A 12,752-nucleotide genomic window follows, 5' to 3' on the forward strand; every position below is an offset into this window, starting at 1 on the left:
TTTTGATGATTTTAGCTCTTCTGAGAGGTGTGAGGTGATATCTCATTGTGGTTTTGATTTGCATTTCCCTGATGAAGTGGAGTATCTTTTCATGTGTCTGTTGTCCATCTGCATATCTTCTTTGGAAAAATGTCTATTCATGTCTTTGCCCATTTTTAATTGCATTATTTGTTCTTGGGGTGTTGAGTTTTATACATTCTTTATAGTTTTTGGATACTAACCCTTTGTCAGATATGTCATTTGCAAACATCTGCATTCTGTAGGTTGCCATTTTGGTTTGTTTGTTGTTTCCTTCACTATTCAGAAACTTTTTTTTTTTTTAATGAGGTCCCAGTGGTTTATTTTTGCTTTTATTTCCCTTGCTTTGGAATCATATCTAGAAAGAAGTTGCTACCGCTGATGTCAAAACGGTTACTGCCTGTGTTCTCTTCCAGGATTTTTATGGTTTCAAGTCTCACATTTAGGTCTTTAGTCCATTTTAAGTTTATTTTTTTATATGGAGTAAGAAATTAGTACAGTTTCATTGTTTTTCTTTTTTTTTAATTTTTGTTTATTTATTTATTTTTATTTATTTTCAGTGTTCTAGAATTCATTGTTTATGCTTCATTGTTTTTCATGTTGCTCTCCAGCTTTCCCAACACTATTTGTTGAAGAGGCTCTCTTTTTCCCATTGGATAGTCTTTCCTGCTTTGTTGAAGACTAATTGACCATATAGATATGAATTCATTTCTGGGTTTTCTATTCTGTTCCTTTTATCTATGTATCTATTTCTTTGCCAGTACCAAACAGTTTTGGTCACTATAACTTTGTGATATAACTTGAAGTCTTGAATTGTGTGGCCTCCAGCTTTGCTTTGCCTTTTCTAGGTTGCTTTGGCTATTTGGGGTCTTTTATGGTTCCATATAAATTTTAGGATTTTTTTAAGATTTCATTTATTTATTTATTTGATAGAAAGAAATCACAGATAGGCAGAGAGGCAGGCAGAGAGAGAGAGAGAAACAGGCTCCTCACTGAGCAGAGAGCCCGATATGGGGCTCAATCTGAGGACCCTGGGACCATGACCTGAGCCAAAGGTAGATGCTTAACCCTCTGAGCCACCCAGGTGCCCCAAATTTTAGGATTCATTGTTGTAGCTCTGTGAAAAATATTGTTAGTAATTTGATAGGGATTGCATTGGATGTGTAGATTGCTTTGGATTGTATAGACATGTTAGTAGTATTTGTTCTTCCAATCCATGAGCAGGGAATGTTTTTCCATTTGTTTGTGTTATCTTCAGTTTTCTTCACCAATGTTTTATAGTTTTCAGAGTACATGTCTTTCATTTCTTTGGTTCATCTTAATACTAGGTATCTTATTGTTTGGGGTACAATTACAAATGGGATTGAGTCCTTCATTTCTCTTTCTGCTGCTTCTTTTTGGTGTGTAGAAATGCAACAGATTTCTGTACATTCATTTTATTCCTGCAACTTTACTGAATTCTAGAAGTTTTTTTGGTGGAGTCTTTTCAGTTCTCAATGCCTTTTTTTCAAGTCTCACCCTACTTATCCTCTCTCCATAGTTGATATTTTATAACATCTCCTTGAAAGTTTCTTCTCTTTTCCCTTCCCTTATGTTCACTCTGTCTTGATTTTCCTCTTTTGTGTCTAACAGTTTCTTAAATATATGAAAACTAAATAATTTATCTTCCAAAGTGAAGTACTTTTGAAAGTGAAAAGATAAGCTATTTAATAATTGATCCAGTGTGATAGATTTAAATCCTGATTGTTCAACATAGCAAAAATAGGATGTACTGTTTTTTCATTTACATATTGTTTTTCCTCTTAATTTTTTCTTCTTTTAAACCTGTAATATGGAGCTCACCTAGAATTATCAACCATCATCTTTTGTTCCTATACATACTGTTCTTGAATGATCTGAGACACTGCATGACTGAAACATTCACTTCCATTGATAATTCCCAAAGTAAATATCCAATCCATAAATTTTTCCTGTGCTCCAGGCTCATATTTCTAATTGCTCATTGGGTATCTCCAACTATTAGCCTCAAAGAATGTACTTCAAATTTAAGCTTATCTTTCCCCTGAAATATCCTGCTCTCCTGTTTACATTCATACACAGAGAGAAAGATGGGTAGTATATGTACACGTTTGCAAGTCTGAAAATCTATATATCATACATACATACTACTTTGTGCGTGTGCTTTCTTGGGTATTGGACATAAAATACTAGCAAAAGCATGGTTTCATCATGACAGCATTCTAGTATGGGAGATAGATGTTGATCAAACTATCACACATATAAATGTAGTATAACTGTGGAAATTGCTATGAACTAGAGGGGCATGGTGTCACGTGAAGTATAATAGGAGCTTTCTTTGACTTTTTTTCCCAATACATGGCCTTTTTTTTTTTTTAACTAGACATTAATGGCAACATGTGGCTCTTTTAAATTAGACTATCTACCTCCATTTCTTTACATGATTTATCTCAATTCAGTACTCAAATGTGCTAGCAGGTGAGCAGTTTTTCTTCTCAGAATTCCCACTGCTATTCACCCTAAGTATGGTAATACTACTTATAAGTTACATAAATTGTTAGGCCATAAAATGGTAACAATACCATTGATAATGAGGATATTGTTATGGAAACAAAATAAAAGAGCTTCTATGAAAATTTGTGAGAAAACAGATGATACCTGAGACCAAGAGCACCTTTCTAGTCATAAAGTCTGGTTGCTGCTTCCTTGTTTTCACATAGTAAATTGTTTATCTTTTTATCCCACCTGTGTGTGTCCCCTCTGTGTTCAAAACTTAAAAGTGGTCAGATTCTCATTTTGAGATTAGAAAACCTAAACCCATTAGTATTAGCCCAGAACAAGAACTAAATTATACATATCCTGAAATAATAATTTTATAATCAACATAAATAATAATTTTTAAAATTAATAATCACATTATTAGTCCTTATGTTCATATATTTTTAGAATAGTGATACTCAATTATGTCGATTTTTACCATGTTGATAGGTATAATATAATAATATCAGTAGTAATAGTCAATATTTATTGAGTATTTAATACTTTGTAGTGCTAGATAGTTTATATGCATCATCTTATTTAATCCTCAACAGTAATCCAGTGAGGTAGATGCTATTGTTATCTTAATTTTTTTTTTTTTTTAGGTAAAGGAAATGGTGATTTAAAAAGCAGAACCATCAGGGTCCTCAAAGAAGTCATAGCATAGTTGAATGGATAATTAAGAAGAGTTTTAATAAGGAACTAAAGTGTTTACAAAGGTTTGGGCAGATTTTAGAGAAAACAGCAAGACACAATGCAGTGCCGTGGGACTAGTAATACTGGGAACCATCAGTATCCCTAGTCCTAATGGGGCAAAGGGAGGGAACTGCTACTGAAATCCAGAAAAGAGCTGCAAGCCCATCAGGTGACCAGGAGTTCTGACTGAGCCAACCTGACCGGGAGCTGTGACTTAGCCAACCTGTGGTAACCTGGTAGAGAAGGAGCCAGGAGAATAAAGATCAGACCCTACTCTCTTCTAACCTTTCAGTTTCCTGGCACTGGTTGAGCCCAACTAGAAACTAGAGAGCACAGAGTAGCCTGTTGATTCTATCTGTACAAGTCAACTTAGAGTCAAGAGGATGAAGAGTGGAGAATCTGAAAGGAAAATGGAAAATATCTAGAAATTAAATTTTTCTCTTTTTTACTGTGTTATGTTAGTCACCATAAAATATATCATTAGTTTTTGAAGGAAAGGAAAAGTGAATTAGAGGGGGAGATGAACCATGAGAGACTGTGGACTCCAAGAAACAAACTGAGGGTTTTAGAGGGGGGTGGGGGGGTGAGCCTGGTGGTGGTTATTAAGGAGGTCATGTATTGCATGGAGCTCTGGGTGTTATACATAAACAATGAATCTTGGATTTAAGTAAGTATTAAATGGCAGAGCCAGTACATGAATGCTGAATACTTCGCTTTTTTTTTTTTTTTTAAGATTTTATTTATTTATTTGACAGACAAAGATCACAAGTAGCCAGAGAGGCAGGCAGAGAGAGAGGGGGAAGCAGGCTCCCTGCTAAGCAGAGAGCCCAATGCGGGGCTCGATTCCAGGAACCTGGGATCATGACCTGAGTGGAAGGCAGAGGCTTTAATCCACTGAACCACCCAGGTGCCCCAGCACTTAACTCCTTAACTACAATGCTAGACTGCCTCTCATAAAAAAGTGTCATGAAATACTATTTGGCAAGAGGAAGTATTTTAAAACTGAAGTTATCTCTCCTATCCCAAATTGTTGGATGCATTTATACTTAACAGTGAGTGAGACCAAATATATGAGAGCTACTCAGCAAAGAATGCCCCCCAAAAATAAAGAAAGAAAGAAAGAAAGAAAGAAAGTAGATTTTAATATTGTTGATATTTTCAGAACATTAAACTGTCCTTGTTTTTCTTGTTCAGATTCCAGACTCCATCATATCTCGTGGCGTTCAGGTGCTCCCACGAGACACTGCTTCCCTCAGCACTACTCCTTCAGAATCGCCTCGTGCTCAGGCTACATCTCGCCTTTCTACAGCTTCCTGCCCAACACCAAAAGTAGGTACAGTTCCTTGGCACCTTAAACTTGTCCTACTATACGAGTCTGGGAAGTTTAACCAATATTTCCCTCTACTTGTCAAGGTTGGATTGCATGCAAGATAATGCAATGAAAAAATGAACGGACTATAAGATAATTACCACTTACCGTTTCACAGATTCTCAAATTAGGCCAACAGTAAGACAATAGAAATTTCATGTAAAATGTCTACTCCTACATCACAGCTACAGGTATTTTCTGTAGCTCCTGTTTCTTTGTTTTAGACTTGTTATTTTTTAGCATATTCATCAGTATAGATGTGAAGTTACTTGTTTATGCAAAGGATGAATGCATTTCTGGCTGATAAAAAGTAAGATTAACAAAATAAAAAAATGTCACCAAAAGAAATTTTTTTTTTTTTTTTTTTTTTTAGCTTGTCCAGGCTGGGGTAGCTCCCTGCTCTAGTATCATTCCAAATTTTTTCAAACATAATCAACTTGGAATGTTGCTGCCTAATATTTGGAAACAAATCTAAATTGATTAGAAGGAAAGTTTTAATGCCAACCTTTGGGGGAGGAAGGAAATTTTTTAGTATTTATTTCTTATAATTTTTCTCAAGTACTGAATCATGTGTGGGAGTTAAAGAGGATTAGACATTTATTTGCTGCCTCACATCTTGACGTATGATAAATTAAGTAGCAGATATAATTGTGGCTGTAACTTCTTTCTTTTGTAATGTCCCTTTCCTGGTTAAGTTAGTCATTTGTGTTTTCAAGTTTTCTGTATGATGGATCCAATATTAACATGAAAAAGATTAACAGTGACATTCCTTCTTATTTAACAAGATATGGTATTAGATATCAGCTGTACACTAAATTTATTCAAGGGATCTATAGGTAACTTTTCAAACTGTGGCTTCTTCTCTGTCATCAGATTTACAACTTATATAACTATCTTCGTTAAATCCAACTTTTTCATGAGTTTTAAGAATGTTATAACTGGACTTAACTTAAAAGTAATCTCAAGCAGTTCTTCATATATGTAGTGCAGTTGCTTTTGCATACCATGGTACAACCTTCTCAGCAGAGTCCTCACAGTGTTACTGTTGTATATCATCGCTTTTAGATTTGTGTCAAATATAACCAATATAGTTTAAAGAATTATGGTTCTAAGTCTTCAATGAAGAAAAACTATAAGAACATTCTAGGCATAAAATATATGTTAATGCCATTCAGGTGCATCTTCAACTGAATGAAAACATGGAGTTCTAAGACTTGAATTGGTTAGAAGAATCTTATTCATGTCTTTTGAATTTTTAAAACAAAAGAATTTATTGTTTACATTAAATCCCAACTGAACAAGCCATACTCATTTCTGAAGTCTGGAAAATAAAGCTAAAAGTTTAGTCCACTATAAATGTTTAGTCATTCACCAAATATTAAGATCTAAATGTTGGGAAAATGGGACTATTCAAGATACAGTATTCTTTTCCTTAATAATATACCATGAACATAAATGTCTATGCTAAATTTAATTAAACATAGTAGTTCTTGAGCCTTTTTAAAACTTTGTAATTATATCACAATTATAAAAGAAATACTAAATGCTATCCTAAAATAACTTGGCATTCCAAATTTACTAAAGTGAAATCATAAAAATAAAAATATTAACACCTATTAAGTTAATTTGCTCATTACAAAACTTAAAGAGAACAAATAGCTTGTCTTAATATTTTTTCCTTAGTTATCACTTAGATGTTCAAAATAACAATGAATTCAAATAAAGCAGTGTATTTTGGTATCTTTTTTTTTCTAGGTTTTTTTTTTTTCTGTATTTTTACCTAGGAATAAGGTTCTTTTCCTTCTAGATAATTTTTACCTAGAATATATACCTAAAATATAAAATTAGCACTTCAGTGTACTTTTAAAATTAAACTTCCAAGGCTGAACCAGAATACTAATATAATAAAAAACTAGTTTGAATATTGATTTTTTTTTTAGAGGAAGTGAAGAAAGTCAAATTAATCTATTGAAAGTCTCAAATTATAAGACTGCTTAATTAAATCTAAACTAGATACTATAATATGTGTTTCTATAACAGTGACAGATATAATCTCTGACCTTGGAGTTTACAGTATAGTTGATGGTTTATTAAAATAAATAGGTAGGTAAACAAATCATTCTAATAATTATAATTTTACCATAACAGTTTTAAATTGAAATTTATGCTAAGCAGAAATGAAAAAGTTATACTGATAGAAAATAGGAGGAAAACATTACTTAGATAGGATGATCAGAGAACACTTCACCTGAGATATGAAGGATGAATAAAAGCAAAACAAAAGCTTTGTGTTGGATGGAAGTTTTGATAATTATATTCAGCAATAATGACCGCTTTATTTTTGTATCATTTTTTTAGTAATGACCACTTTAAACACAGTTGTCACAAGCCAATTATCACCAGTCAAGAACTCTCAGACTAAAATTTCATTACTACATGAAAGCCTAATCCAGTAACTTCATAATCCAACTTCAGATATTACTTCACTTTTATTTTAATATTTTTATTTTTTGCCTTTGCCTACTGCATCAGATTGCAAGGACCATAGGTTTTAGCACTTAAATCTATTCTAGGTGAATTGTTTATTTTTATTTTATAGCATAAAAATTTAGGGCAGGAAAGTCCAAATGCCAGGCTTCTAATTTGAGATATGGGTAAAGGGTGATGTTATTAACTATGTTAAGGAATAATACGAGAAGAAACTCATTTTGAGGGTAAGAGAAAGGAGCTAATACATTATGGTTTTGAATGTATTCAATCTGAGATACATATGAGACATTCCAGGATTATATCCAGCATAAAATTATTGTAACACTAACGAGTTTGACATTGTTACTGTTACTGCATCTTGGTGCTGATATTTATAATTTAGTACCTAATAAACCCCGTAGAAATCCTCTTCTACATTTCAGATTAGACATGCAGTTTATCATGTGAAGAAATATATATGCAAATATATTTTCTTTACAACGGAAATACAATATGGTTTTGAATGATCATCAGTAGAAAGAACACTTGATAATAGGAGACATGGATTCAGATGTTGGCTTCTCTGCTTAATAACCACACTAACTTAAGGAAGTTGCTCAAATTTTCTGAACTTCATGATTATAAAGAAAGGCAGTCCTTGCCTCTCTCTGCCAGTGCTGGGAAAGCAGTGGTGAGCAGTAGACATTGTTCTTTCTATTACAAACAGACAAAATAGGCAGCTACAAATTATAATGACGCATAAATGCCATAATTTATCACCAAGAGTACAGAATATTCTGGAAATAATCACCAGAAGCACTTTCCCTCTGTAGCTTTTTATCAACTGGGCTGTATTTAAGCTAAAAGATTTCTTATTCATTTACCTTTGTGCATCTATTTTTTTAAGTCAACGACTATAATATTAAACATTATTTTGTTTATAATATTCAACATCACATTTATATGTTTACTATAACATAATATCATAGATTGTCCTTTTACTGTTTAAGATTATCAGCTATGGTGGGAACAGGATCTATAAAATATACCATTTGGATTTCCTTTTTAATATGCAATCTAATGAAGACAACCAACTTTTCTAAACAATTCTTTATTAAATGGTATCATCTCCAACAATATTTATTTGTTGTGCTGAAATGATGATATATTATTTTATTATATGTGAGGGAAAAGTCATTTCTCTTTTATACCAGTTTTTTTAAATAAAATCTGACTGAAATTACTAATGATTTTTCACTCCACTTGCTTTATGAAACTGTGAATATTTTTTAAGAACAGATTTTAATTTTAATTTTAATCTTTTATTGGCCTAAGTAAAAGAGTGGCTTATCCAAGAAAGTCAGAGTATGTAGATTCCTTTTAATTAATAGTGGGCAATATCTAGAAGACTCACATTCTAACATAGTGATAATCTCCCAAAAATTGTTTGCTAAAAGAATAATTCTATAACAGATAAATTCTCTTATAAAGTAAACATGACTCACAACTTAAATGAATGCTGATTTTTCAGTTATAAAAGGCAGTAGCATCTCTATTTGAAATCAAGAGGCATGGGGTAGAGAATAATGACCAGAGCAAAAGGAAAAAACCAGAGCAAAAGGAAAAAAAAATCCAAACTTTTCAATCAATGCACTATTCCCAGTAGATGTTGTTAAAATAAGGAATAATTTTTAAAGACCGATTTAATTATCTTTTTATTCATTAAGCATCTGGTTTGGCTTTAAAAATAAATGTAATCTACAGTCACATATTCTGTGTACCTTAAAGATTAGAATAGAATTTTGTACCCAAACTAACCAACAAGTTATTTTTTTCTTCTTAGGAAGAAAATATAAATCCAATCTATCTAAAACTAAAGGTTATGATATTACTAAAAACTATATATATTGAAATAACTTAATAATGAAGGGTATGTTGATACACTAATGTCTAATCTTAATTCAAACAAAATGCAGAATTGTGACTTCACTCTAGGTTTCTATTATTTTCCTTTGAGCAGAGGAATTTAAATTGGATAAAGAGTTAAACACTATCTGGACCCTGCAGATTATTTTCTACTATTTTGAAGAGCCTAAACAAAATCAGTAAGATTACTTTAAATATGTTTCTTTTGCGTTTGTCTGAAATTATATCAACATTGGTATATCAAAATCTGTTCAACTATTAATAACATAGAAATTTATGGGTTGTATATGCAGAATCCACAAGTGGCAAAATGCTTGGAAAGCACAGAATTAGTGATATCAGTAGTACATTCTCTGGACTCCCCATCTGGGGAGTACTGAACAATAATAGTCTCAACATTATGGGTCAAATTTGGCAATTCTCAAATTTAATGGTCTCAGGACCACTTGAAAATTAAGACTCTTAATAACTCCTGTGGGTCACGCCTAGCAATATTTCCTGTACCAAAAATTAAAACAAAAAATTTTTAATGTTATTTGCTTCAGAATAAGAGTAATAAAGCCTTTATATGCTAAAATAAACAACATTGTAATGAAAATAATATTTTCCAAAACAAAACAAAAGTTGGAAAAGGATGGCATTATTTTATATTTCCCAAATATGTTTTAATGTCTGGTTTAATAGAATACAACTGGATTCTCACATCTGTTTCTGTACTTTGGTCTGTTGTGATATGTTTTGGTTGAAGAATATGGAAAAACAAAAAAACAAATTCCGCTTCACACAGTTATGTAGTTAGAAGAAAAAGGACTAGCATTTTCATATAGTCATGGATATTTTTTTGACACTACACCAAAAATTTACAATTGATAGTTTATTAAAGGTTAGTTGAAGTATGAAATCTAAAATGCTCTCACAGACTACACTACACTCTGATATATTAAAATTTCTTGGTCCATTTTGAACTTTGAATGAATCTTATAACCAGGCATGGTTTTGGAATATATTTGTTGTCACTTAGAAAATATAAGTTCTTCCAAATGTTGACATATTTCATTATATTATACCAAAAAATTATGTTCTTTGATATAACTACCACGCTGATTGAAAAAGCATTGGAAGCTCTCAAACTCATGGTGATACGCGTTTTCCCCAATTCTCATTTTTGCTTTAAAGCTAGAATTTTATGCTTGGCAAAAAAAAAAAAGGCAATAGATCCTGTTTTCCTTAAAATGGCAGGTTCATTTCATTCACTTTTGAGAAAATGTCTACCAAACATCTAAGTCTGGATAATCATTCTTCATTCATTTAAGTGAAAATAATGCTGCGCAAAACCTAGTTAGTTTTGTTTATACCTCAATTGCAGAAGTGCTTTTCCTTGAGAAAACCATCATCCTTTGGTATGCAATAGAAGTATTTTATTCATACTTCCCATTTTGTCACACTAAAGAGACAAGTTTTAATTAAATTAGTATTCACTGTTTCATTAAAGACAATGTTAAGTGAAACTACCTTTTCTTTTTTTAAACTGTTAGTTTTGGGTTGTTGTTGTTGTTGTTTTAACTATTAGTACATAGTAGTGAATAATATGACTATTCATACTGTTTGGATCCACTGTTTTGATTTTGTGCCATCAGTGCAAATGTCAATATGCTGAAAAAGGAAAATACTGTCTTAGTACTATTGTTAAAATAATCTGGCCTTGGGGCGCCTGGGTGGCTCAGTTGTTAGGTGTCTGCCTTGGGCTCAGATCCTTATCCCAGGATCCTGGGTTCAAGCCCTGCCTCAGGCTCCCTGCTCAGCGGGAAGCCTGCTTCTCCCTCTTCCACTTCCCCTGCTTATGTTTCCTCTCTCGAAGTGTCTCTCTCTGTCAAATAAATAAATAAAATCTTAAAAAGATAAAAATAAAAATAAAAAAATAATCTGGCCTCTGGGCTCCTGAAAAGGTCTCAAGGACCTTCGTGGGTCCATGGACCATACTTAAATTATCACTAGTGCAACAAAATAAGTGGCTTATGTTTCTTGAAAATATCCTAGGTCGGAATATGTATGCTGAATCTTATCTTCCACTGAGACAGTGTTATGTTGGTATTCTCAGTCCAGAGATTATATCCTTTATGTAAATGACCACCAGTACCATGCTTAAGCATTACAAATGACTCACCCCAACTCTGTGATCCATATTAGTTCTAGGGCAGGGAAGAGTTTCTCCTCCCTGATTCAAAATGAAAGAAGACTTTAAGTCTTTTGAAGAAACATAGCCAGAACTTGTAGTTTCTGAGAAACTCTACTCATTTCTAATGTGATGCTACTTCTATATTTGGGTACCAACTGATTTTTACCCAGGATGTTGTCTCCTAATAAATCTACAGAGAGCCCTCTCTTAAGTCATAGAATAGTTGTTGGAAGATCATTTTATTAGGGATATAATTGGTTTTTTTTTTAATTAGCTTGAAACACTTAATCTTGGTGAGATATTTAAATAAAAATATAAATTTTTAGCTTTTTCTAAAATAATCAGATTGACATTATTGGGCTAATACTGACACATATAAATACTCACCTAGCATTCTGTATACCCTCCAAGCTCTTTTCTTTATTTTCATTAAATGTCTGGCTGCTATAGTTATAACTGATTTTCACTCGTTCATTATTGCTTACTTTCTCCTCTGTAACATGTATGTTTTGTTATTTACTCTGGCTTGATAGCAAAACAGATTTTTGAGGCTTCAAATAAAGGATGGTTCTCTTATATCCTTTTCTAATGAGAAAGGTATTACCCAGTATGATAAAGCATTTCATACTTTGAAAAACTGGAATTAGATAATTACAGTATACTTTAGCTATTAATTTTGAATTTACAAATTATTTTAAATGGTTATTCTGCAACATTCTGCTAAATATGCAGGATTATACATTAATTTCTGTTTCTTCATTTATCTGATTAGGTATCCCCTCTGCCTTTATATATTATGGAAATTAAAAATGGAATTCCCCTGATTCTTTTCTAATTATTGAATGTTCACAGAATTATGTTCATCATTGAAGCTGAGTATAACTTAACTGTGAAATGGAAAATTGCTATCCTGAAATCTGAACTTGCAAATGAATTTTGATTAGCCTGAATTTTGATTAGCCTGAAAAGATATAGCTAACCAGAAATTATTAGCTTTAGAGTTAATAGTTTTATAGCTTAGATAGTCTGTAAGTAGCATGGTATTTTTTTATTTTAAAAAAGTAATATATGTACTTATTTTACAGCAAAAAAAGAAAAAGAAAAAAAGAGTTCCTGTATGCCTACCCTTAATAAATAGTAACATCTAAATTTTGCTTTGTATTAGTCTGTTATTTTTTTCTATAAATTTAAATATTTTATATAAATGGATAATAATGGGAAGACAGTAATTAAGAGCTCAGGTTCTAGAGTCTGACAAACCTGGTGAGGAATATCAGCTTTATCACTTTCTAGATGTGTGGCTTTTAGAAAGTTACTTTACCTCTATAATCTTATTTATCTAATCTAAATGAAAAATAATACTGTTTGCCTCACAGAATGTTTTAAAGCTTAAATTTTAAAAAAGCAAATAACTTATCACAGTGTTTGAAATACAGGAAGTGCTCAATAAATGTTAGCTATTATTCTTAAACTATATAATATTTTAATCTACTTTATTTATTTAGTGATATGAACATCTTCCTATGTCATGAACTTCTTTAC

General features: G+C 32.1%; 1 protein-coding gene across 14 annotated transcripts in view; it reads left to right on the forward strand.

Moving 5' to 3' along the window:
- Positions 1 to 12,752, forward strand: part of GPHN (gephyrin) — a 641,151-nt gene that overhangs the window by 430,458 nt on the left and 197,941 nt on the right. For all 14 annotated transcript variants that reach the window (XM_059182361.1, XM_059182360.1, XM_059182367.1 and 11 more), the window contains one exon: positions 4,465 to 4,599. In XM_059182361.1, the coding sequence (XP_059038344.1) occupies positions 4,465 to 4,599 (135 nt within the window). The remainder of the gene's footprint in view (positions 1 to 4,464; positions 4,600 to 12,752) is intronic.

The sequence above is a fragment of the Mustela lutreola genome, chromosome 7, assembly GCF_030435805.1.
Source record: "Mustela lutreola isolate mMusLut2 chromosome 7, mMusLut2.pri, whole genome shotgun sequence".
NCBI classification, from domain to species: Eukaryota; Metazoa; Chordata; class Mammalia; order Carnivora; family Mustelidae; genus Mustela; species Mustela lutreola.